At 51.9% G+C, this 27,286-nt stretch overlaps 1 protein-coding gene across 1 annotated transcript in view; it reads right to left on the minus strand.

The window, feature by feature from the left end:
• Positions 1 to 23,550, minus strand: part of SCUBE1 (signal peptide, CUB domain and EGF like domain containing 1) — a 134,925-nt gene extending 111,375 nt beyond the window's left edge. Inside the window, exons 1-3 of the mRNA XM_059934890.1 lie at positions 23,463 to 23,550; positions 19,686 to 19,817; positions 904 to 1,032 (exon numbers count right to left, since the gene is read on the minus strand). Coding sequence (XP_059790873.1) covers positions 904 to 1,032; positions 19,686 to 19,817; positions 23,463 to 23,550 — 349 coding nt within the window. The remainder of the gene's footprint in view (positions 1 to 903; positions 1,033 to 19,685; positions 19,818 to 23,462) is intronic.
• Between the last annotated feature and the right edge of the window lie 3,736 nt (positions 23,551 to 27,286).

Consider the following 27,286-nt stretch of genomic DNA (forward strand, 5'->3'; position numbering starts at 1 on the left):
CCCTGTTGACACCACAACTTCAGATTTTAGCCTCTAGAACTACAACAGGATAAATTTCTGTAGCTTAAGCCACTCAGTTGTTACTTTGTTACAGCAGCCCCGGGTTGTTAGTCACTTATCAAACTATGAGGCAACTAGGAAAAGGGTGATAACAGGGGCCAGGTAGCTGATCGCAACTACAGTGTAATCACACCTGGCTGCAGAGAGACGCCTGAAGGCAAACACACCAGCGTAACCAAGATACTTTCCAGTTTTTCCTTGTTCTTCTACGTTTTCCCAATTTTACCCAGAAAGTTTGCATTACTCATCAATTTTATACAATGACCTGTTTTAAAAATATATGTATTTGAACCAGGAGAATCTGGAGGTGTGTAAGAATCCTTGTTATGGGCTGAACTGTGGTTTCCCCCAAATTCGTATGTTGAAGGTCTAAGCCCCAGTACCTCAGAATGTGACTGTATTTAAGGTGGGACCTTTAAAGAGGTAATTATGTTGAAGATGAGTTGTTAGGATAGCTTCTACTCCAGTATGACTGGTGTCCTTATAGGAAGAGGAGATTAGGACAGAGAGAGAGAGACAGGCATCAGATACCTGCACGCAGAGAGAAGACCATGTGAACACCCAGCGAGAAGGGGGCCAGCTGCAAGCCAGGGAGAGAAGCCTCAGAATAAAAAGAGACCCATCAACACCGTGACCTTGGACTTCTAGCCTCCAGGACTGTGAGAAAATTAATTCTTGTTGTTTAAGCCCCTCAAGCTGTGCTTTTTTTGTTACGGCAGCCCTAGCAAACTAATACAAGGAACCAAAAGAGGGCAATCCTTCCCACTACCCCCAGAACTGCCAGCTGGAGCTGAGAAACAGGCAGGGTGTGCCCAGCGGGCAGGGCACAGCTGCATCACTCACCCAGGCAGTTGTGTCCATCGTGTGCCAGCGTGAAGCCGTCAAAGCAGGTGCACCTGTAGTTCCCCGGGATATTGATGCACTCGTGGACACAGCCCCCGTTGTAGTAGTCATTCTCACACTCGTCGATGTCTGCAAAATGAGGTGCATGAGAGGTGTCAGAGGAAGAGCCTGGGGGTCCCCTCTCCCCCCACCGCTGAAGTCACCAGGACATGAGTGGTTAGGGGGTGACTCAACAGGTATTCACTAAAGTCCTTGCTGGGGGCAGGGGACCCAAAGGTTACAGAGATGAAGATCCTGGCTCTGCCACGAGGTTGGCCACTGCCTTGGGGAGCAGGGCCACGTGCCAGGCATGTTTGGGGTGATTTTCAGATCCCCCCCTACAGAGAAGCAGGCAAGATTCCCACCCATATCTGCCCCCTTTGAAGCCCTCTCAACACTAACATAACAGCATGCAGGGACCCTGCCTAAAATCCCCCCAAACTGCCTCTTCTCAGGATATTTGAAAGCTTCCCAGAGGTGGAGACCTCATTACTTGTGAGGCAGGGGGTATGCAATAAATTAACTTTGCACACCATCAAAAAATGTAACCTCTGGAATGAGAGAAAAGTCCACATACTCCCCCCAGAGTTTCCTTCCAGATCAGCGTCTCAAGTCTGAATTTCTACTGCTCCAGTTTCCTTGTTACAACAAAGGCTTCTGTCTCATAAACAATGCCCAATAGCCTTTGTAAAGGTCACCCTTTTTGCTGTTTTAAGTCTTTCCCAACACTTCCCATCAGGGGTCAAAGAGCTATCAGTTCTGAAGTTCCAGAGAGATTTGAGAGACCCTGGAGAGCAATAGGAGGGAGTCTAGTTAACATTCAATGAGCTGCTTCTATGCCCAAGTCCCGGGGGGCGACACCACGCGTCATCATCGACCCAGTCCCCACGCTAACTCTGAGACATAGGCACCATCGTCGTTATTCCAATTTTACAAGGGCATCGAAGAAGCCGAGGCACAAGAAGGCCAAACCCTTGGCAACGGTCACATACCTAGAAGGGCTGTAAGTGGGATTCGAACCAGTGCAACCCCCCAAGGCAGCAGAGGGGAGGGGGTGTTCAACCTACCCACCCAGACCTCCACAGGCTCTGCGGAGAAGCAGGAAAGGGGGCAGCCAGAAGTGTCCCACAGCGGAACCAGAAGTTCCCCAGTGGAACCGGAAGCGTTCCCACAGCCAAACCAGAAGCAGTACTGCCCCGTCTCAGCAGTACTAGAAGTGCTTTGCAAGAGGCTACCACGTGGGAAGAAGCAGTCTCTCCTCTACCTGGTCGAAGAGGGATTTTTGAGGCCAGGCTCCAGCTATGAGAGCCAGGAAGTGGCCAGCCTGAAGAGAGGGAACTGAAAGCAAACCTGGCGGCTCCTGCAAATGCCTGAGGCACAGGGAGACATCCAGCTCCATGCTCTCTCCAAGCGGTCCAGAGGGCAGAGCTACTCACAGTAGGGGAAAGCCAAGGGGGCCAATTAATGTTCACGGGTAGGTATGTCCATCTGGAAGACAGGGCCTGTCTCAGGAGGTAGTGAGCTCCCTGACTCTGGAGGTGATCAAGCACTGTCTGGGACAGTGCCAGCAGGGGGAATAACTTCACTGACAACTGCAACACTGAACGTGCTGGAATACAGGGTCTGAGCTGCCCAGCCTCCTCCTGGTGCCCACCCACCCTGCCATGACGAGGGAAGAATAAAGTTGCCTGGATCCCCAAAGGTGCAAGAGACAGGAGGTTGCCTGCCTGCAGAGGCCATCAGTGTCAGCTGGGAAGCAGGCTCAATTCTGTAAGTCATTTGAATTGTTTTTAATCATTATACTTAATGTACTTAGAAGTTTTAAATAACATTAAAGCAGGATGTAAGATTTTGTGTTTGAAAGGGCACATGGATTTATAAAGACAGATATTGATTACTTCCCAATCTCTGCAGCTCCGACCTTTTGCTAGGGCCCCAGATACACCAATCCAACCACCTCTCCCCCTAGATCGTCCACACTCACTCCAAAGGCAACATGGCCCAACTTTAACTCATCAATCTGCACTTCCCTGGGGCTCCCCATCCCAGCGGACACTGTTATCCTTCCACCTCTCCACTGACGCCTATCAGCTACCAACACGTGAATTTTCTACACGCTTAACATGGGTACAGTCTGCTGACTGGTCACCCGTTTCCACTGCCTGTTCACGTGAGTGTCATCTCTCATCTGATGCGAATCAGCAGCTCCCGAACTGCTGCCTCCCTCCTTTCCTTCATTCAAGCAGGTGACTCAAAAGAAGACGGCCTGACTCCACCTGTGGGGGTACAGGCTGATCAGTCTAACTCAGACAGTAGATGGCATAGCAACTGCTACGGGTCCCAGGGTGGGCACATGACTTAGGCTGATCAGTCAGACCGAGGGGGAGGACTTTTATTCCATGCTTGGGCAGAAGAATTCTCTCTCTCTCATGCGGTACCTCAGTGTGCAGGTACCTACTCCTGAAACATATACCAGCTTATTTAATTTTCACAGCAACCCTCTGGAGTAGGTACTTTAACTCCATTTTATGGTTAAGCAAAGTAAAGGGCAGAGAGGTAACTGCTCAAGATCACATAGTAAGTGGTAGGGCAAGGATCAAAACAAAAGTCTTTCAGTTTACAAAGCCCATGTCCTTTCCAGTAAGTTAGAATGCCCATGACATGCCAGGCATTGATAGGCAAAGCACTTTATATATGTTATTTCACTCTTGGCACATTTACCCTACGTACCAAGAAAGTATAATCTAATCATCAAAACATCCATTCACACCTTCATCCTTCCACTTGCGCCACAACCATACACACACACACACACACACACACTTGTGTGTGCACCTACCCAACAACCCAAATAGCCAGTCAGTCAGTCATGCATCCACTCACCCAAACATCCATCCACCCACCCGCTATCCATCCATCTAGTCACTCCAATAAGCTATTCATTCAGATACCCACCCAACCATCCTTCCATTTGTCTATGCATGCTAAAAATCTATCCATCTGAATATCCAGTCAGCTGACCATCCTTCCATTTATCCAATCACCTATTCCCCCATCCATTTATCCAGTCAAACATCCACCCATACAAACATGCATCCATCCATCTAAATATTCAGCCAGACACCCATCCTTCTATTCATCTAAGCATCTATTTATCTAAATACTTATCCATCTAAATGTCTAACCATCTATCCATCTATTCATTGATCCAAACACCCACCCATCTATCCAAACACACACACACACGTCTACTTGTTCATCCATCTACCCAGCTAAACATTCACCCATCCATTCAACCAAACACCTATTCATCCATCCATCAGTGACTTCAAACATCCTCCATCTAAACAGTCTACAAAATACATACAATAAGATTCTCAAAAAGAACAGATGTTAGGATGAAGAAAAAGAAATGAGGGTTGCAGAATAAGGGAAAGCTGGGGAATGTATGCAGAAATACATTTGGTAATTCCAGCACAATTACAAAAGGAAGGCCACAAATATGACTTTGAGTTTCCTAGAAACCAAGGCAAGGAAGGAAACACAATCAGTTATAGAGTCACCACATCCATAAAATTCAATTGAACAAGCTGTTTTGAGGGTGGTAAGGTCTGAGAAAATTGTCTTTCCCCAGTTAGGATAATCATACACCCAAATTTGCCTGGCATAGTTCCAGTTTATGCCTGTTGTCTGGGTATAATTATTAACAGCAACCTTTTCACTATCAAAATGATAAACTACTTGATCACCATACACAAAAGACATTATAAAGAGATTTCTGGATAGTCCATAAAACAACTCTAGCCTTTGCCTTCCTTCGACTCCCCATAGTGTATGCCACAGTGGGCGCTGATGGGCTGAAGAGCGCAGGAACGTTTGCTGCTCACATTTCTTCCCTTAATCCAGTCCCAGAGAATTCCCCCAGATCTGAGCACCCCTTAGAATTATCGGTTCCTCTCCAATCCCCAGGCCTGAAGTGCTCTCACAGCCTTCTGAGGCCAACCTGCTTTACCCACCCATCCAGCATCCATCCTGAATGGAGAACGTCTGCTCACAAACCAAACCTTCCCTGATTTTCTGAGTATGTGCCTTGAATTTTTGTTTTTTAAAATCATGTGAGCCTCCTCCTTTAATACATAAGAGATAAACACATAAACAAATCAACCAAAAAAAAAAAAATCCGTGCCAAAGCTTGTAGATTTATTATTGTAAAAAACATATCAAAGAGCCATCAGCCCCAGAGGAGGTCCTGCAGGCCTCCAAGATACCCATCAGTCTCAGACCACTTAAAAACAAATTTTTTTTTATTTGAAATATAGTTGATTTACAATGTTGTATTAATGTCTGCTGTACAACAAAGTGATTCAGTTATATGTATGTGTGTATATATATATATATATATATATATATATATATATATATATACACACATATATATATGTATTTTTTAAAAATATTCTTTTCCATTATGGTTTATCATAGGATATTGAATATAGTTCTCTGTGCTATACAATAGGATCTTGTTCTTTATCCATTCCATATACACTAGTTTACATCTGCTAACCCCTATCTCCCACTCCATCCCTCCCCCAAACCCCTCCCCCTAGCAGCCACCAGTCTGTTCTCTATGTTGGACCACTTTTTAAGGACTGTTAAGGTCAGAGAATGAGGAACAGGCAGTTGGAGAGCAGAGAGGGTAAAGGAATGGAGGGGGGCAGAGCCAAGCTCTCTAGATATTTACTCTTTTTTTAAAATTTGAAGTATAGTTGATTTACAATATTGTGTTAGTTTCAGCTGTACAGCAAAGTGATTCAGTTATATATTTTCAGATTATTTTCCATTATAGGTTATTACAAGATATTGAATATGGTCCCCTGTGCTATATGGTAAATCCCTGTTGCTTATCTATTTTATGTTTAGTAGTTTGTATCCGTTAATCCCATACTCTTAATTTATTCCTCCCACACTCTTTTTCCCCTCTGATAACTATAAATTTGTTTTCTATGTATGTGAGTCTGCTTCTGCTCTGCATATAGAACCATCTGTATTATTTTTTAGATTCCACATGTAAGTGATATATAATATTTGTCTTTCTCTGTTTGACTCACTTCACTTAGTATGATATTCTCTAGGTCCATCCATGTTGCTGCAAACGGCATTATTTCATTCTTTTTTATGGCTGAGTAATATTCCATTGTGTGTGTGTGTGTATCTCACATCTTCTAAACCAATTGTCTATTGACGGGTACTTGAGTTGTCTCCATGTCTTGGCTATTGTAAATAGTGCTGCTATGAACACTGGGGTGCGTGTATCTTTTTGAATTCAAGTTTTCATCTTTCCCGGATATATGCCCAGGAGTGGGATTGCTAGATCATATAATAGCTCTATTTTTAGTTTTTTAAGGAACCTCCATACTGTTTCCCATAGTGGCTGCACCAACTTACATTCCCACCAACAGTGTAGGAGTGTCCGCTTTCTCTACACCCTCTCCAGCGTTTATTATTTGTAGACTTTTTGATGATGGCCATTCTGACTGGTGTGAGGTGGTACCTCATTGTGGTTTTGATTTGCATTTCTGATAATTAGTGATCTTGAGCATCTTTTCATGTGCCTGTTGGCCATCTGTAGGTCTTCTTTGGGGAAACGTCTATTTAGATCTTCTGCCTATTTTTTGATTGGGTTTTTTTTGGTTTTTTGTTTTGTTTAGTATTTTTGATACTGAGTTGTATGAGCTGTTTGTATATTTTGGAAATTAAGCCCTTGTTGGTCACATCATTTGCAAATATTTTTCTCCCATTCCATACATTGTCTTTTCGTTTTGTTTATGGTTTCCTTTGCTGTGGAAGAGCTTTTAAGTTGGATTAGGTCTCATTTGTTTATTTTTGCTTTTATTTCTTTTGCCTTGGGAGACTGATCTAGATATTTACTCTTATTTTTTTTTAAACATCTTTATTGAAGTATAATTGCCTTACAATGGTGTGTTAGCTTCTGCTTTATAACAAAGTTAATCAGTTATACATATACAATATGTTCCCATATCTCTTCCCTCTTGCATCTCCCTCCCTCCCACCCTCCCCATCCCACCCCTCTAGGTGGTCACAAAGCACCGAGCTGATCTCCCTGTGCTATGCGGCTGCTTCCCACTAGCTATCTATTTTACATTTGGTAGTGTATATATGTCCATGACACTCTCTCACCCTGTCACATCTCACCCCACCCCCTCCCCATATCCTCAAGTCCATTCTCTAGTAGGTCTGTGTCTTTATTCCGTCTTGCCACTAGGTTCTTCATGGCTTTTTTTTCCCTTAGATTCCGTATATATGTGTTAGCATACTGTATTTGTTTTTCTCTTTCTGACTTACTTCACTCTGTATGACAGACTCTAACTCCATCCACCTCATTACAAATACCTCCATTTCATTTCTTTTTATGGCTGAGTAATATTCCATTGTATATATGTGCCACATCTTCTTTATCCATTCATCTGTTGATGGACATTTAGGTTGCTTCCATGTCCTGGCTATTGTAAATAGAGCTGCAATGAACATTTTGGTACATGACTCTTTTTGACCTATGGTTTTCTCAGGGTATATGCCCAGTAGTGGGATTGCTGGATCGTATGGTAGTTCTATTTGTAGTTTTTTAAGGAACCTCCATACTGTTCTCCATAGTGGCTGTATCAATTTACATTCCCACCAACAGTGCAAGAGAGTTCCCTTTCCTCCACACCCTCTCCAGCATTTATTGTTTCTAGATTTTTTGATGATGGCCATTCTGACTGGTGTGAGATGATATCTCATTGTAGTTTTGATTTGCATTTCTCTAATGATTAATGATGTTGAGCATTCTTTCATGTGTCTGTTGGCCATCTGTAGATATTTACTCTTAAAGGACTGTTGTGAGTTGGACTGTGTCCCCCCAAAAGATGTGTTGATGTCCTAACCCTCAGTACTTGTGAATGTGACTTGACTTGGAAATAGGATCTTTGCAGATGTAGTCAAATTTTAGGTAAGGTTGTAGTGGAGTAGGGTGGGCCTAAACCAGTGACTGGTGTTCTTATAAGAAGGAAATTTGGATACAGACACACAGAGAGGATGTTAGGACAGAAAGGAGAAAACCATGTGAAAACACAGACATACAGAGGGATGACGGCCACAGGACCACAGAAGCAGAGATCGGAGTGATGGAGCTGTGTGGAAAGCAGGTGTGACTGCTGATTCCATTGTACTGATGTCGAGAACGAGGCCCAGCATGGCTGAGGACCTCGTCTTCAGGCCTCCAGCCAGGGGCTGCATTCAGATGCAGGCTCTATTCCCGTTGGAGCCACAGCCTCGGGGTGCATGAGATGAATACTTTTAAAAAGTGCTTCCTGCTCCAAAAAGTTATCAAGGAGAAAGGTGGGGAGGAGATGTCACGTGCATCACTGTTTTTATTTCCAAGGTCTGCACCTGCTCTTGTGGTTGAGGGGCAGTGACAGAGACGGTTCATACCAGAGAAAGTGGGCAGGACAAAAAATCTGACCTGAAAGCTAAGGATGAGAAGTCTCGACAGCTCGCCTTAAACATCCCTGCTCCTTCTCCAGCTGGGATTTTTTTTTTTTTAATGAGAACTCAATTCCCAACAGAAAACAGCTTCCAACATCCAATAGAGCAGAGAAAAACAGCACGGGGAGCTGCTCATTATGGGATTTTAAAAGGTCAGGCAGTTCCACTTTTCCTATATTAAAATGGCAGCAGGCACACACGATCCCACAGCTGTGGTGATGTGCCAGCAACACTGGTGAGGACTCGAGTGGGATGAATATGGTTTTTTTTCATTTAATTCAAAATTGATTCTTGCTGCCCCATAAAATATGTATCTACTCTGTAGTGCCTATAAGAGATTCTACTACAACGAGTCAGAGATTCTTCTCATTTTACTACTACTTAGGGCATTTTAGTCCTAAAAATCAGACTGACCGGAAAGGTTCTCAAAATGAGGATTTTTAAAGCATCTCACTCTCCACTCTCAGAGATCACTACCGAAAATATCTTTGCGCTTCCCCTTGAAATTGGCATTTTTCTCAAAATTCCTTGCAGACAGTGGAGACCAAACGCTCTAACAAAGAACCCTTCCCTGGCTGGGCGCTTGCATGTCTTCTCCTTTGTCTGGGGGCTTTAGGAAAAACCGTGCACTCCTTAGATCAGGCAACCATTCTGCGAGAGATGCATGGCTTAGGAAGTTGAGTCCTTATTGGTGAATAAATCTTAATCCAGTTTGTTGGCTAATTACATTCGCGGGAAGGTAGTTTCGCAGGGTCGCCTAGCAGGAAGGATTAAGCCGCCCCCCCCCCCCCCCCTGTCGCCGGTGGCACAGGGTTAAGCTCTGGGTTTGTAATGACTGAGTAATGAGACCCGCTCTCGGTGGACCCCTGGCATCCATCGATCAGGTTTCCCTTCTGCTGAGACAATGCCAGAAGTGGGCCCAGCAGTTAATTATGGGAAAGGTCAAAGGTCATGCAAAACCAACACAAATCTATATACTTTTTCATTCCTAACTGCACACAATGACCATGGCTCAGCCAGAGGGTGGGAAGGTCCTCCCCCCAGCCAACCCATGATCCAAGGTAACCATGGGGTCTGAGCTGCTGGCTGACCTCTCCCAGTGGCCCGGATGGCTTCAGGCCTCCTCCACGCTTCTGCTCGTGCTGTTCCCTCTGCCCGGAGCTCCTTCCCCTTCCCAGACGCCTACGCCCTCTGCAGACTGAGCCCCAGCATCGGCTCCTCCCTGAAGCTCCTGCAGACCCCCTGGCAGACGGGACTCCTCCCCACCCTCTGGACGCCACAGCTCCCTGAATGGACACCATCACTACTCTCACTTGCGATGTTATGTGTCCTTCGAGGCTGTGAGTTCCACGGGGCAAGAACTGTGTCCTGTTCAGCTGCAGGCTCAGCAGTAGCACGGTGTCTCCTCAAAAGTCTGCTCGGCATTGAACGAATGAGTGGCCACCTTGACTGGCGCCTCCGTGGACGTGTGAGGCCGTATGCAGGCCCTTTGCTATGAGCACCCTGAGAAGTGGGTACCAACATCTTTTTTTGACCGCGAGGGAAACCAAGGCTCAGAGGTGTCACCTGCCCTGCCCAAGGTCACACAGCTAACACAAGTGGAGCCAGGAAGTGAGCCAGGCTACCTGACTTCGGAGGATGCTGTCTCAGTCACAAAGGGCCACGTTTTGTAGGATTCCATTTATAAGAAGTCTCCAGAAAAGCCACAACTATTGAGACAGAAAGCAGATTAGTGGTTTCTGGGGCCTGGGGGGCTGGGGGGCTGGGGAGTGACGGCTAAGGGGTACAGGGTTTCTTTCTGGAATAATGAAAAGGGTCTAAAGTTGATTTTGGTGATGGATACACAACTCTGTAAATACTGAATCGTATACTTTAAGTGGGTGCATTGTATGGTATGTGGATCATATCTCAACACAGCTGTTTTTCTAAGTTAATGCTCTCGGCACTCTCACCCACCGTGCTGGCGCGTCTCTGGGGCTCTGCTGGGGTGCAGATGCTCACCTTGGACTGACCTCGAATGCCACCTGCCCAGCGCGGGCTCATGGTGGGCTTTGTGGTTCCCAAGTACCGGGCGGGACTGGCTTACCAAACCCAGAGGACCAGTTAATGACTCCTTTTCTCCCTCCAAAGCACCCTGGACCCTTCACTGGGGGCTGTCCCCAGGCTCCGACATCAGGCCTGGTGGGTACTGAAGCACCCTGGACCCTTCACTGGGGGCTGTCCCCAGGCTCCGACATCAGGTCTGGTGGGTACTGAAGCACCCTGGTTGACAGAGAGCTCACCTATCCGAGTGTTCAAGATGGAAGTGAGGAGGGGCCCCAGGAGGCTGCCAGCCCAGAGCTGAGGCTCCCACCACCCTCCTACCAGTCAGAGGCGTGGTCGTCCTCCCACCCGCTGAGCAAACTGCAGGCTCAGAGGGGCTGTTCCATGGGCCCAACCCCCTGGGAACTCAACAGGAGGATCATGAGAAACACAGTTGCCTGAAAGCCTGAGCCGCCACTTGGAATGGGCAAGCTGGGGTCCTAGAGCTCCACCGATGCGCCCCTGGATTTGATAAAGGGGTAACCGAGCCCAGAGAGGGGAACTGCGGAGCTAACCTTACCAGCAGGTCGGGGCCGACAGCAACTTGACCCAAGACTCCCAGCTCAGGCGTCTTCCCCTAACCTCACAGGCCGCCCTCTGGGCTCCAGCAGCAGGGGCCTGAGCTGCCCTGGTGCAGTTTGATTTCATTCTCTTTCTCCCCAAATCCCCAGTGGAGTTTCTCTCTAATGACAATAACAGCAGGGACAACTGCCCACCACCACCCTCTAATGGCAGGTGGCTAAACCCTTGCTATAGGCCAAGTAGGAAGGGCTTAACTTCTCTCATCACAGAAAGAGAAACGGAGGCTCAGAGAGCTGAAGTGACTCGCGCAAGACCGCCCAGCTAGTAAGTGGCAAAGCCAAAACTGGAAGAAGCCAGGCAGGCTGGTTCCAGACTCCACCATCCTAACCTTGACACAATCACCTGGAGAATTCCCCACATCTCAGCGAATAGGGAGCCAGGGCCCACGGTCCTCGCTGAGCATCAAGCCACCTCCCCGACTTCTTCCCTCCTATACCAGCACCTTCCCCGTCCTGGCCCCTCGCCCTCAGCCCAGACCCTGGCCACGAGGAGCCGCCAGCCTAGAGGGGGAGGATGACCCAGAGACAGACAAACATCTCACGCAGGGACAGCCTTGCGGCCAGCGCTGCGGCCAGGCCGGGCCTGCCTTTGGGGCTGTCAGTGGGCAGGGACAGGCGGTTCACAGTCCAGCTGGAGCCCACCTGGAAACCCTACCTACTGAGCCCGCACCGGGTACCACCATGGCAAGGAGCACCCTGAAGACAGAGCTGCCCGCTGCAGGGGTCCAAAGGGGCCTGGGGTATCCTGGCCCCAGCCCTGAACTCTGAAGTCAGCACACTAAGGCCCAAGAGGTCCACAGACCTGCCCAAGGTCACACACGTTGGCACCCAGGTCTCCAGGGACCTACAGCCAGCTCTACTCCCCTCGACTCAAGGGGCAGGAGGCCCAGACAGAGGCAGGGTGGCTCCGGGAGAGAGGGTGCATCTTGGAGCCCACGGAGGGAGCGGGGCTGAGCCACAGCAGCAGCCGTAATTAACAGGCCAGAAGTCCAAGCCGGCCAGATGGGGTTTTACACTCTCTCCTCCCAGGGGCTGCAGCCCTGGCGCATCTGGAGGACCCCCTCCAAGTACCCTCCGAGACCCCCTGACCTTGCCTGCACACACAAGCCCTCTGGCCCTCTTTGTCTCAAGGCCTTTGGGGAAGGCTGCCATCCACTTCAGTAGCATTCAAAGGCCAACAGGCCTGTGGTTTATTTTCTTAGAAATAATGGTTTTTTCTGGTTAGCATTCCTCCAATGGAAAAACAAATCCAGCCACTGTAATAAGAAGCGGCCAAGAGGAAGCTAGAGGGCCTGAAGGAGGGGGCCGAGAGAGGCCTGCTGCCTGGGGAGCTTGGAGACGAGGGGAGGGGGTGGGGGCAGAGGCCCTCTAACCCTAGGAGAAATGGGGACTTAGAGAAAAAAGCAAGCTCGACGCGCAGGCCCTGGTGCTGTCTTCAACGCACTCTCACATATGGCGAGGTGGCTTTCCCTCCCCCAACCCCACTCCAAGGCACATTCTGTGAGGCAGGTGCCATTGCTCCCGTTTGATGGGTAAGGAACCAGGTCTCAGGAAGGTTAAGTCACTTGCTGGACTTACGGAGTCGGCAAGGACAAAAACAGGGCTCTGCATCCTTGCTACAGACACTTCCGTGGAGCTACGGAGCTGGAAGGAACGTCAGAGACCCGCTCTGCTTTCCTAACTTAGCCCAGATGACACCTCTCCAGGGAGCCCTCTCAAACTGCCCCCTTCCCCAGGCAGAGATATGCGCCCTCTCTCGTCCTCACCCCCACTGAGTCTGGTCTGTATTTCCAATGCTGTACTTTCCACGCGCTGTTACGATCACGTCTTTCCCAATCTGTCTCTCCCCTAACCAGGGAGGTCAGGAAAACGTCTTGGCCCCAGCACCAAGCTTGGCACAGAGTAGGTACTCAGTGAACATTCTTGACACTAAACTGAATCTAGTCCAGTGGACACATTTTACGCACGGGCAAACTGAGGCTGAGGGAGCCAAACACCTCCAATGCTTAAACGCCAACGATTCGAGCTTTCAATTTTTCCTTCCAGAAATGGACATAGACTCCAAGAAGCCTAAACTCTGCAGCAGATCTGGGACCAGTTGTAAGCGGCGCTGCCTAATTGCTAGCTGACAGCAACTTGGAATTTTAAGTCCCATCCAATTTCTTCCTGCCCGCTGGTCTGCTGGACTTGAGCGCTTTCATCTTCAGCAGGGCACACATTAGCATGCATAATTGCACGTTTTAAGACTTGAAGAAGAATTTCCCCTCCTCCCCGCTCCCAGCCCACCTCCTACGGCCCTTTCTTGGCCTCCCAGAAAGCAGAATTTTATCTGGAGTCTCAATAAAGCGTGTAATAATGATGATGAAAATGACTGAATAAGGTCATAGACATTATTCCCTCAGATGGCCAATTGGTCTTAAGGTTTTTTTTTTTTCTGATGTTAAACTAAATGGATCACTGGATGTGTTATTAGAAGTTTTGTTAAAACACTTAATAGCATGCCCTGTAATCTACCTAACTTCAGTGACTGACAAGTAGACCCTGGGGATATAAAATTCAGGAAGTGACTATTTACATTCATTACATACATGCTAATTTTGTGATCTCTGATGCCCATAAGGTTGTCATTTTTTTCCTTTTCGCAAAAAAGGGAAAATAGTAATATATTTGATATACTGTGGCCAAAACAAAAAGTTACTTCCCTCAAGAGTTTTAATTATAACATTCTGGAAAAGGCCCGAGTTGGAACTTGCAAGTGGAATAAACCACTTGAATAAATGGTCTAAAAAATTAAGTACACGTAGAAGGGGTGATGTGCACTGCTGGTTCAGACTAAACAGTGATCATCAAGAGGGTCTCAGTTATTTAAACAAGCCATTTGAGGGTGGTTTTCTCCACGTTTGGGGCCTGGTCCTGATTATAAATGAGAGCTTTTAATTAAGATTAGTAAGACCCAATTCAGGCTATAATTTGGTCCTTTTCCTTAGCAAATGTCTATGAAAACAAAGCAATTAAGGTTAAATGAGTTGAAGCATTTAAAGGGGATGAAATGCCCCTTCCTTGTCCCCGGTCTGCCCCCTCGGCAAAAAGACTACACATAGGACCAACTAATTCAGACCAGGGGCCAGCACAGGGCTGGCCCTGGTGGCCCCCTAAAGGCCCATGCACAAGGCGCCTGGTGAGAGGGGATATAGCAGCTTAGCTAAATGAAGAGGGATGGGGAAATAGAATGTGCAAAGGCCCTGGGGTAGGAAGGAGCTGGCAAGTTTGAGGAGCTAGATAAGGACAGTGATGCTGGGGTGTGGTTAGAGAGGAAACGACAGAGAATGACAGCAGTTCAAAGTGGTTAGCTGAGGGGGTATCTCCCAGCTATCAGGGCTCATAGGGCCCAGCTCAGATGAGCTGATGGCAGTGAGGGGAGGTGTGAAAGGGTCTCCCCAGCCCCCTCTAACACTCCATAGCTAAGGAACTCCTCCCACTGCATTCAAACAGGCTTATGGGGGCCTGGACCACTGCCGGGACCCCAACGCTGACCAGGGTTGGAATCCAGGCCCTGCTGTCTCTCAGCTGGGTGACGTGGTTAGAGACTGACCTCCCTGGGCCCCATTTCCTCAACCTAATTCCGCCACTGGTCCCCACCAGATATCCTTAGACTAATCCCTTCCCCTCTCAGGCCTCAGCTTCCTCATCTATAAAACCTTCAAAGTTTGGGAGGCTCGGACTTCCCTGGTGGCGCAGCGGTTAAGAATCCGCCTGCCAATGAAGGGGACACGGGTTCAAGCCCTGGTCCGGGAAGATCCCACATACCACGGAGCAACTAAGCCCGTGCGCCACAACTACTAAGCCTGTGCTCTAGAGCCCGCGAGCCACAACTACAGAGCCCTCGTGCCACAACTACTGAAGCCTGCACGCCTAGAGCCCGTGTTCCGCAACAAGAGAAGCCACCACAGTGAGAAGCCCCCGCATCACAGCGAAGAGTAGCCCCGGGTCTCTGCAACTAGAGAAAGGCCGCGCACAGCAACTAAGACCCAACACCGCCAAAAATAAAATTAATTACTTAATTAAAAACAAAACAAAAAGCCCCACAAAGTTTAGGAGGCTCTGGGAGGCCTTTCCTGATATCCCAGAGATTGATAAGGGTCATTCACTGCCCACCGACACCAGCTCTGGGCCCAACCCTGAGTGAAGTCACGTAGGTCATCACAACCCAGTGTGACAGGAGCTCTGAAGGAAGGATGCTCAGGTGACAGCTGACCTGTTTGGGGCATCAGGGAACGCTTCCTGGAGGAGGTGACTGCTGGGACTCATCCATCCACCCTTTCACCCAACAGAGGCCTTCTAAGCCCTGTGCCAGGCCTGGTGCTGGGTTCTAGGGGTCAGAGCTGAACAGGTGACAGACCCTGCCTTGGAGGAGCCCACATTCCAGAAGGAGACATGGGAAACATCAACATAGTGTGATGTGGGCTAAACGAAGGCTGTATGGGCCTGGGGAGGGCAACAAACGGGGCGGTCATCTGTAAAACCCGGGGGCTGCCCTGGAGGCCCAGTAGAGTTCACTCCAGCTCTGCACATCCATGAGTTTACCTCGAGCAACTTCAGATCCTGTCGAAATGCAGATCATCAGGAAAACACTGATTTATCCTCAGCTTTGCTCAGGGTCTTTCCCAATGTCTGAGGCACCTCACTCTGGCTGCAGCAAGCCCCCTGCCAGCGTTAAGCTGACCACACGTGGCCGCGGGCTGCTCCCTGGACACACAGTGGCTGCACACGTGGAAGCCCTGTCATCAGCACACGTGCACTGGCCACATGGCAAGATGGCCTTGAAGGCGTGTGAGAAACCGTCCCCGGAAGGGGGTTCCGGCTGCTTCAGGTGCCAGGTTTGCTAAAGGGTTTTCCTCAAGCAGCAGGAGTTTCAAGGCAACACAGTGAAGGGTACGAAAGGCTCAGTCAGCCTTGCATGGCGGGGCCATAGGCTGATTTCATCCTGGGGAGAGCTAGGGAGGCTCTTCTGTGGAAGCCACATTCTCTGGACCTGCTTTGCAGAGAATCTGTCCTCTGTGTTTACCACAGTAAACAGCAAAGTCTATCAGATCTCTAGGACAAGGCAACTCATTTCCCCCCAGACTCCAACCCCAGGCTCTGCAAAACCCACACCAGCTCAGGACCTGCAGATAAAGGGGCCCAGGGAGGGAAAGCAGGTTTCATCTAAAGTAGAAATGGCTGTCTGGAGGGCCCGGTGATTGATTATTGATGTCTGCTATGGGAGAAAGTGGCAGCGTACTATTCGCCAATCCTGGAGTAGGGTTAGCAGAACAAAGGAAAGCCTTCCGTCACTCGTATCTTTTATTGCACATTCTCGGTAAATGGTCATCTGTGAATGGCACACACGTCTGTATGTCTCTGTGGGGATACGGATCTATGCATGTGGTTTATCCGAATAGTCAATGAACCAGAACACCCCATTTCCCAGCTGGGAGTTGTTGGAAAGACAAGGCTTCACCCCTTTCATATACTGGACAACATTATGATCATCGATACCATCAACAACTTCATCTTCGTCATCAATGTCACTATCATCAGCACCATCACTGTTAACATGACCGTTAGTACCACCATCACCACCACCATCATCACAGTAACAGCAGCTAATGCTTATTCGGTGTGTCCTCTGTGTCAGGCTCTGTTCACATGCTTTATATACGTTAATTCACTTAATTCTCACACCATCTTTATGAGGTAGGACTATTATTATCTCTATTTCACAAATAAACAAAAGAAGGTCTAGTAACTTGTCCAGGCTACACAGGCAGGATTTAAACCCAAGCAGTCTGGCTCCAAAGTCCGTGCCTTAACCACTATGTTCAACTGAATACTGACCGTTCATTCCCTCTTCTCAGAACAGAGAGCCCCAGACAGCAATAATTGTGTGCAGAAATGGCAGCGTGGAGAAACGGGCCCACCAAACTTGGGCTCTAGCCCCAACTCAGACAAGACCCCTGCCTTCTCAGGCCTCCACTTCCCCACCTGTGAGCCAGGAAGTGAACACCTGGACGATCCCCAAGACCCTTTAGGCAACTACTGCCCAGGGCCTGCAAGCCCCTCCAGATTCCATAGCCTCCAGAAACCTCTGCAAGGTCCTCCTGGGGAAGCCAGCGGGGGTCTGATGGCCCACGGGTGAGCACTCCAGCAGGCAACACCGGTTCTGACCGATGACTGTAGGTGGGTCCCCAAGGATGAGAAAACCTCAGTGCAAGTGGGACAGTGTCCACTCAGGTCCCCAGAACCCCCCAGCAGCACTCATTCACAGAGCGCTTCGGGAGCAAGTGGCCAAACGGCCCCCTCCTTCGGCCCCAGGCTGTTCACACGGCAGCTCAACAGCTGCCGATTTACCACCTGTACAATCCTCACCTGTTCGCTAAGAATTTCCACTGATACATAATTTCAGCTCATGCACCCTGACTAGACCTGAAGCTCCTTTAGGGGAGGGACCAGGGTGCACCATAACTCTCACCTCCGAGGTATACAGCAGCGGGCGATTTTCTAAGGTCTTCACCATACATGATGTCATTTGAGCCTGAAACCACTGTGGGAGGTGGTGAGAACAGATGATGATGATGATAATGCGGGTAATGGTACCTTCCCCTGTACGCTGAGCACGTACTGTATACTGAGTACCTACCGTGAGCCAGGCACTGAGGCTGGCAGGGCCCCGGTATGCTACACAGTGTGTCATTCGATCTTCAGGATGCCCTGAAGATTCATTAGGAATTAGCCAGGACACAAAGGGAGGGAAAGGAGCTCCCAGAAGGGGGAAGACCTGAGCTGGGTCTCAGAAACACGGACCGGCCCGGTATATGTATGTGTGGCCGGGGCGCAGGGCCTTCTGCGCTGCAGGAAGTGGGGGCAGAGGCCAGAGCCAGACTGGAGAGACAGGGCTCCTGGCAGTTCCTGAAGCACATTCACAAGCCTCATTCTCTTTTATCCTCATACTGAGGACATCAGGCCCCCCGAGCCAGGGAGTGTGACCCCCAACCTGGGCTCAAGCAGACTGGAAAGCTGAAGCTGGACTCTGCAGGACTTCCGGGCAACAGGTAGGACACAAAGCATGGGCATCCTGGGCAGGGGACAGCAGGAGGCGACCTAAGGAGCTGGGCTGGAGGAGGAACGGGCTGGGTCAGTGGCTTAAACCGGAAGAGATGGGGGTCACCCTGGGCCCTCCCTGGCCAGAGGGCAGAGCAGAAGGTCAGAAAACAGTTGCACAGAGCCTCACATGTGTCAGTTGGAACCACCAAGCTAACGTCCAGGCCCTGCCAGCAGCCAGCCTGCTCTATCTGCCTCCAGCCTGGCCTCTTTCCAGAGGTCCGTGGGTAGGCGCCAGCTCCCCCCTCCGGCTTCTGGGCCCCAAGCAAGGCCAGGGATGTGGCCAAACCAGGCACGATCCAGGACAGTGTCATCTGCTCAGCACTCAGCCTTAAGTAGATGCCCAACAAATGAGATGGATAAACAACATCAGCATCCCAAGGAGGCAGAGCCGCGTCTCCTACAAAACCCAGCTCCTGTAAAGCCTTATACAGAAGGAAGAGGCACCCACCTTGTTCTCAGGTGCCACTTTCCTAACACGAGTCTCACACTTTGAGAAAGGAAGATGGCAGGGCTCAAGGAGAAGATAAGGAGATGCTAGAGAGCCTTGGGTGGGAATTAAGAGACCTGGGTTCGAGTACTGGCCATGCCACTGTGAAACATGGGCACCTTGCAGAAGAGGCTTCTCCAATCTGAACCTCAATTTTCCTCATCTGTGAAGTGGGGGCAGACAGGGAAGATTTGAATATTAATTCTCACCCAGGGGTGCACATGAGTCATGTAGAGAGCTGTCTCCAGCCCCCTGATGCTGGGCCCTGCCCCAGACCCACGGAGGCAGAATGACCACACAGACCCTCCTGGACAAACGTTCCCAAAGGTTCTGTCCGGCTTGGAAAGTCCTGGCTCCAAAGACAGTTGAGGCTGCTCTTCCCTCCAACCTTCAGCCTGCTGGGGAGGAGGTTTCGAAGGCCACACGGTCAAACCAGCACCCCAGGTGCAGGGAAGGAAGGCTGGACAGACAGACGGACATCACACAGCCACCAGTCTCTGCCCAAGCTCTCATCCTCGAGACAGAAGACCTGAGCCAGCCCCACAGACGCTGCGGCTGCTACAGCACAGCTCCCCTGGGGAAGCTACACAGGGTACACGGGTAGCTTCAGATTTGAAACTAGGGACCTTGGTGGGGTCACCCCAGGCCTTTACCCCACACACATCCAGTCAGGGACAGACGGACAAATATATCATTCAGTGCTCCATTTCAGTTTCTTTAAAAAAAAAAAAACCCCAAAGTTTCAAACCCAGGGAGAGTTAAGCACCCCATGACTCCAAATATCTCCTTCAAGGAAGCAGCACAGGTTCCCGGGAAGCCCGCAGCCTCCCTCCCGAGGCTGACAGAGGCCGCCTGCAATGACTGTGGCGCCCACGGGTCTGGCTGGAGGGCTGGGCTGGGCTCACCTTCACACTGCCTGCCTTCCCCCTTGTAGCCTGGCTTGCAGAGGCATTTGTAGGACTTGGGCGTGTTCTGGCAGATGGCATCGATGTGGCAGTCGTCTGTGCCCTCCGAGCATTCGTCCACGTCGACGGCCCCTGTTGGAGGGGAAACCACGAGTGAGGCGTGGCCCGAAGAAGTGGGCAGCTAGCGCGGGGCAGGGAGCTCCTTCTGTCTCTCGCCCTTCCATTGATCACCGGGGTAATTAACAGCAACAGCCATCGTATGACCACCTGGTGTGACAGGCAGCGACTGGTAGCATCTTTGGGATGGCTACTCTGTGCCAGGCACAATGTTGCCAAAAGGCCGGGTCTTATTTATTTTCACAACCATTCCAGTAAGTGGAGCTATTATTCCCACTAAAAAGATGAGAAAACGGAGGCTTAGGAACAGAGCGAGGAAAAGCCTCTCTGCGTGTCTTGCTCTCCTCACAAGCGTCTCTCCACCCCTCCTCCACTCTCCTTATTCTAGAATTTAGAGCCAGAAGCGTTCTCGGAGGAATTTAAATCCATCCCCTTTGGGTTACAGATGGGGAAACAGAGGCTAGCATGGCCCGCTGAGCAGAGGCTAAGCCAGCAGGCCCACGAAGGAGATCTGAACACGGGCCCCACCCAGCCCCCCTAGGCTGTAGAAATAAAGGATTCTTCGCCTGGCCTCCACAGACCCACACCCTTGACTGGGCTAACCTGCCTCATGGATGGTTCCGATCTCCCCATCCTCCCCACCTCGGAAATCTAGGTTCAATCCTGGTTCTCATACTCCAACTTCCAAATCCAAGTTAAAGTTAGGTTGTGAGGGCTCCTGGCACTCGCCACCTCCTGCCCCCAACACACCCACATACCCATATACACCTTCAGTCGGAACAGCTGTTGGGCAAATAATGTACAATAGATTCTGTGTATCTGTGTATACACCTCCCCCCCGCCCCCTCCGACCCAGCTCAGATAGGGAGAGGACCCTCAGAGCACAGAACAGCCAGAAGAACCGTAGCTGTAATCTAGGCTCATTCCTTGGGTTATAAATGAGGAAACTGAGGCCCAGAGAAGTCTGTTGAAGGTCGGTAGCTCATTAGGAGCAGAGCCTGGACCCTGACTCAGGGAAGCAGGTCCAGAGCTTTTCTACATGCCGTGTTGCTTCCGGCCGGCTATGAATAGAATACAGATGGATGACAGACAGACAGAAGGACCCAGAGGGGAGCACAAGGAACCCTCAGTAGCCACCCCGAGGGCAGTCACCCAGGGGCAAGCCTGGGGAAGTCCTGGAATGTCCTCCTCTCTTCATGCCTCCGGCCACACCCTAGCCTGTCTGGCCCTCAAGACTGTCCACTCTCAATTACTCCCCCCTGAATAGCATCTGGGTTCTAAATCTGCATGGGGGGGCCTCTGTGAGAGAACCACTGCCCCCCACCCAGGACTCTTCCTCCCATGCCCTAGTCCCCAAGGCCCCAGTCTGCCCCTAAAGGAAGAGAGGCACCAAAAAGAAACACAACAGAATCACCTCCCTGCATGCTTGTGCGCGCACATACACACACACACACACACACACACACACACACACACACACACAAGGTGGCATCCCTTCTCAAGGTGGTTGTATCTGCTCAGGTGAGCAGCCCATCCTCTACAGCTGCCCAGAGGAAGGTGGAACGGGGGCCAGGAGGCAGTCTGTGCAGGAGACCAGAGCCAGCCATCAGATGGCCAGGGGCCAGCAGAACATACCCCTCTGGAGAAGTGACCACAGAGGGACACCCGAGAGGGGTGGCACAGCCTCAAGGGCAGGAAGCCAGAGACCAGAGAGGGTCGATCTGCACCCTCCTAGGGGAGAGGACTGGGGCCGCTTCTGAGACAGGACCAGCAGGGGCAATGGATCACAGATACAGCTATTCCCACTTCCCAAGGCTCAGTGCACGGCGATGAGGGAGGTAAACTGCCTGGGGCTCTGCAGCCCCTTGTGCCCCCAATCTCACACGTAGGTACGTGTCTTCGTGGGATGGAAATGGATGGATGTTAGCCAAGAGGCAGTGGGGGCACCTCCCAACACACCTTTTAAACATGTCTTTCGGTGGCTGCTGGGGAGAGGGCACGCAAGTTCGAGGACAGAGGGAGAGGAAACACAGGCCATGGGTTCTTGCAGGTTCCCTGGCCGCAGTCCTGGCCTGGACAACCCAGCCCAGTCCTCCCATCACAGGTGCCTGCTTTGACATTAGTGGTTTCATAGCACAAGCCTTCCATGGGGTGGGGCTGGGGCTGGGGAGTGCAGACAGACACTGCGGAGAGACCGAGAGAGAGGGAGACAGGCGCATACAGGAACAATCAAACAGGGCTGAGGGAGCTCAAAGCCCGGGAGAGACACCCACAGACACATGGGGGTGTGGCAGTAGGGCCCAGTTTCCCTTGGGGCCGCAGGAAAGACAGCTTGGCTCCAATTGTGGAATAGTTTAAATGGCCCAGCATCCTCACTCAGGGTGTAACTCCCAGGAATAGACTTCCTGCCGCCAAACACAGACCTCAGGGAGCCCCACGCAGCAGCCAGGGGAGCTCAGAGAAGCCAGGGAGAGCGCAGCAGGGTCTCTCCCTTCCCTCCGAGGAGGGAAAGGAAGGAAGCTCCTCCATGGGACAGGGTCAGATGCGGGAGGAGAGAATGTGTCTTCAGCTTTGTGGGACAACCCCTTCCAGACACCCGAGAGAGCAGGAGGGGAAGGGGTGGCGTGCCGGGGTCCCTGCGAAATCCATGGGGAACTCCCACCTCGCCTCTGCTGCCTGCCCCAACCATGCCCGATGCCTGATGCTCGATGCTGGTTCCCTTCTCCAGTGTCTCCTGCCTCTCTCTCCTGGACCCCCTCACCGTGTCCGATGTTTGGGCTCCCCTCCCTCTGGTTCCCATGCATTTCCTTTCATCTGTGTCTGTCCCTCAGTCCTCCCCCTCCTGTCTGTCCATCTGTCCACGGCTTTCCAGCCATCCCCATCCTCCTCTCTTTCCCTCTGTCTCGCTCCCTCCTCCCTCCCCCAGTCCTCCCCTCTCTTTCTCTGGTGCCTCTCTGCTTGCACCTCTCCTTCTCTCTCTTCCTTCCCATCCCTTCGTCCTGCCCTCACACCTCCCTCTTTTGAGCTTTCTCCTTCCTGCTGCTCATTTGCCTCCTTTCTCCCTTCGGTTTCCTCCTTTCCCTCTTTGGTCCTTCTGGTCTCCACTCTTCCAGTCTGTCTTTCTCTGGGGTTTTTTTCCTGTGTCCTTTTGTGTGTCTCCTTTTCTGTCCGTCTGTCTCTCCATCTACCACCTCCCCCTTCCCTTTCTCTCTGCGTCCGTCCTTTTCCCCTTGCTCACCTCCTCCGGGTCTCCCCTCTGGGCCTCCTGCCGCCCGCGCTCCCTTCTCCCCTGGGGGAGCGCCCGTCTGGCTCCGGGGTCCCCACTCCCTCCCGCCTTCAGGCGGGGAGCGGGGGACGGCGGGGGGCCCTCGGCGGGCCGTCGCGCCTTCTTTCTTCCTCCCGCCCTCACACTCCCCCCACCCACGGGGCTTCAGCCCACCCCGCCCCATGCTGCGGCCCCCCCGGGCCCCGGGAGCCTCGCTCCGCCCGGGCTGCGGGGAGGGGGCGCCCCGCGCCGGCCGCAGAAGTTACTTTGCAAAAAGGCAGGGCGGGGCGCGGGGCCGCGCGGGCTGTGGCCCTCCCGACGGCGCGGGGCTGGGGGCCCGCCCGGGACCCTGCCGCCGCCGCCGAGCGCCCGCCGCCCACCGGCTCAGGGCTTACCTGGGAGCCCGCTGCCCCCCGCCAGCCGCCCGCGCGCGCCCAGGGCGAGCAGCACACACAAGTGCCAGCGCACGGCCGCCGCGCCCATGCTCACTGCGGGCCGGGCCGTGCGTGCGGGCGTGCGGGGCGCGAGGACCCCACCGACCGGCCGCTCGGCGAGCGCTCGTAGCTGCTGGTTCCGCGGCCAACGCTCGGGCTCGCAGTCTCCGAGCCGGCGCGGCTGACGAGCTGACAGCCGCGCGCTCATTGGCCCGCTGCTGCCGGGGGCGGGGCTCCGTGAGCGGCCGGCCAATGGGCGCCGGCCTCCCGCCAGCGGGGGGTGGGGAAGGGAGGGGCGGGGCGGGGGTGTCGGGCCGGGTGTCGGGCCGGGCGTCTGGGGGCGCCCCCTCCCCTCGGGGCGGGCGGCAGGTGGGGGGTAGGGGCCGGATCGCTCGGCCGCGGGGTACGCGGTCTAGGCCAGGCTGGAGCTGCCTCTGAGGCTTCTCCCTCCCTCTGTCCCTGGATCACCGCCCCCCACCCGCGCCCCCCAGCCCCTGTCGTCGAGGGTGGCCGCTCCTTTGGGGGAAGTACCCATCCACCCACCACACACACACACACACACACACACACACACACACACACACACGGGAGAGGAGGGGGCCTGCCCTCGGAGGTCGAGAAAGGCCCAGCGGCATCCATTTGTAGTGAAAGAAACGCAAACCGCTCAAAGCAGAATTGCCCGTTTGTCCATTTGGTAATGTTTATTGAGCACCTACTGTGTGCCAGTGTCTGGCAATGCAGCAGCGAAGAATCCAGACAGGAAAAAATCCTGAAGATCGTTTTAAAAATTTATGTTCAAAACATTGTAAAGCAATTATATTCCAATAAAGATGTTAAAAAAACAAACAAAAAACCCCACAAATGAACTATTTACCACTCCGCAAAGGACAATGGCCTATAAATGTGCTTGTCATAGGACTGCCGCAGGATCCACGTCTGGAGGGGCGCCAGGAAAACTCCGTGTCTGCTTTGCGGTCAGTCCTGGCCAGCGCAGCCCACCTTGGGGCTGACCTCTTACCCAGCAAAGTTTGATGCCCACCCCCACCCTCCGCCCCAGCCCCAGAATGCAAGGCCTAGGACCTCTGAGTGCCAGAGCCCGCGGGATGGTGGGCTGCCGGCAGGAAGAGCAAGCATCAGGTCATTCCACCCAAGAATGGCTCTGGCCTGGCCTGGAGTCTACACCTGACTCCTTTGGGACTCAGACCTGAGACCCCCGCCTGGGAGGTAAGGCTGGAAATAAATGGCCCTTCTCAGCCCCAGGCAGGACGCTTTAAGGGAAGAAAGTTCAGCAAACCCCAAGGCCCATCTCCTTGACAACCACCAATAAGAGCTCCTTTTTTCTTCTCCTGCTCTCCAGGCCTGCCTGAAAGACAAGACTTTCCTCTTTTTGTCCACTCTGCTTGCACCAGTCTGCACCCAACTTTCCTCTCCCCACCAGCTCCCATACTGCCCCCCCAACACACACACACACACACACACACACACACACACTCACACTCACATACACCCTCCAACACACACCCTCAGGCATACATGCTCTCACTCACACACACACTCATATACATCCTCACAGACACATACCCTCACACACATTCACACACTTCAAGCACACAGCCTCACACACACAGACACGTGACCACACACACACTCACACAACCTTCTGTAGGCAGTCTCCGCAGCCCTGGAAAGTTGAATCTGTCCAGCCGCCTTGCTCCCAATCTGACTTCATATCACAAACAGCTTGTGGCACTGGCCTGCTGGCTGAGGCAAGGGGTCCCCCACATGCAGAGAGGGCCAGCCTTACCCCCCATCACACCAGACATTTCCTTCCATGTGGTTGCTCCGGCTGGCGGCTTAATTTGGGAGACCCTGTTATCAGGCTTTATTTTGCTCTCCTCCCAGTGGTGTGGCTTCGGGTTTCTGGGGGAGAAAGCTCTTGTGCGTTAGGTAACAGGACAAGAAAGGTGAGTTGGGGCAGGAGGGCAGGTCCTTTCAGGGGCTCTAACCAACTAGAAACAATGCCCTTTAATGTGCTTGTTCGTCAGGGGGCCCCTCACCCCTGGCCAGGTGCCTCCCAAGCTTGACGGTAGCAGGGGATTCTTCTTCCAGGCTCAAGGTGAGCTTGAGCTTCTTCCAGGCTCAAGGAGGAAATGGAAGCAGGGTGGTGGCCTGTTAGACTGTGACCCCCCAGATGCCCAAGGCAGTTCTCACTCACTCACACCAAGTCCAGTCCCTAGCCTGCCCCTCCAGGGCGTGCAGAGAAAAAGTGGTTCCTTCCAGGAGGAGATCATGGTCTGGGCTGAGGAGTCAGGGAGCGGAGGAGGAGAGGGCTGGAGACACACACTCAGAAGCCCCCCATGTATGCACTGAAGGAGGTGGCAGAGAAAGAGGTGGTCACTTCTGCCCCAGGGGTGGTCAGGGAGGCCTCCCGGGGCACATGACCCTAGAATTGGGCACCAAGTATGAGTAGGAGATTTCCGAGATGGACAAAACCACGTGCAAGGTCTGAGGGAGAGAAGGTGGGGGCCTAGGAGTGGATGTCCGCAAAGCATCTCGCAGACTGTTAAGTGCCGCACGTGGGTGATGGTGACATGGAAGACGGCTGCTCACAGAGACTGTGGTGTCTGTGCAGCCAGGATGGGCTGGTGGGGTGAGATCCCGTTTGTCTGGACTCCAGCCAGGGGTGTCTCGCAGCCTCTGGAAATTGAGCTAGGCAAGTGGAGGTCCAGGCATGAATCAGACAGTCACTTTGGGAGGGAACATTCCATGGCTCCCCATCACCTTCCAAACAACCCGTGAACATTTTGTGGGACACCCTTTGCCCTCCCCAGCGGTCCTCTCCTTGACAAACCACTGGCAAAGACGGCCTCACAGACATCTTGCTTTCACACCTCCAAGCCTTTGCCCGCGTGCCTCCCTCTGCCAGGATCGCCCTTACTTCCCTTCTTCACGAGGCTCACCCCTCCTCTTCTGCCCACCCCTGCCTCCAGGCAGGGTGTAGGGTCTCCTCTGGGCTCCGACAGACCCTGGGGCTTCCCCATCAGAGTCCAGCTCACCCTGGGTTTCACATCGTTTCTTCCCAGACTGGGGGTTCCCGAAAGTGGGGCTCACAGCTGATCCACGTCTGGAGTCACAGCTCCCAGCTGGGGCCTAAGAAATGATTATTGAATAAATGAATGAATGGACAAAGAAGCAAGACAGACATCACTTAACTGAGAATTCATATTATTCCAGGGAATGGATAAAGATTCTTTGGCTGCTTGATGTGACCTTGGGGAATGAATCCAGCTGCCCACTCTCTCCTGGGCGCCTCCATCCTCTGTGCCTCTGAGTTGGCCAGCAGGACCACTGTCCTCCGGGGCCCTTTGGCTCCCCCTGCTGACACGTCGCAGAGGTCTGAGGAGAAGCAGAGGGGAGAGGAGGAAAGGGGCGCTTCTGTTCCTTCCAGGCACACAGCCTCTGCCACCCCGACTCCAGCCTGCTGACCCCAGTCTTCAGCATAAGAAGACCTTACTTTGTTTTATTTCCTCAGGAAGAATTCTCTTGATTAAAGACAGTTGTTCTTTAAAAACAGAAAGTTCTTTGAGAAAATAAAGTTCTCTGCAGGCATAAAATGTCGTTACAGGGATGTGAAGGCTTGGTCTTGATGACTTTAGATGCTTTTGTCATCCTCTCTTATTAAAAATGAACCTTCATAATAATACTGCTTCGTGTTTGCTCACAAAGACCTCCAAGGCTATTTTTGTGTGTGTGTGATCGCTGGTTGACCATGGGCCCCACAGGCC

This window comes from Balaenoptera ricei, chromosome 10 (genome assembly GCF_028023285.1).
Source record: "Balaenoptera ricei isolate mBalRic1 chromosome 10, mBalRic1.hap2, whole genome shotgun sequence".
Classification (NCBI taxonomy): domain Eukaryota; kingdom Metazoa; phylum Chordata; class Mammalia; order Artiodactyla; family Balaenopteridae; genus Balaenoptera; species Balaenoptera ricei.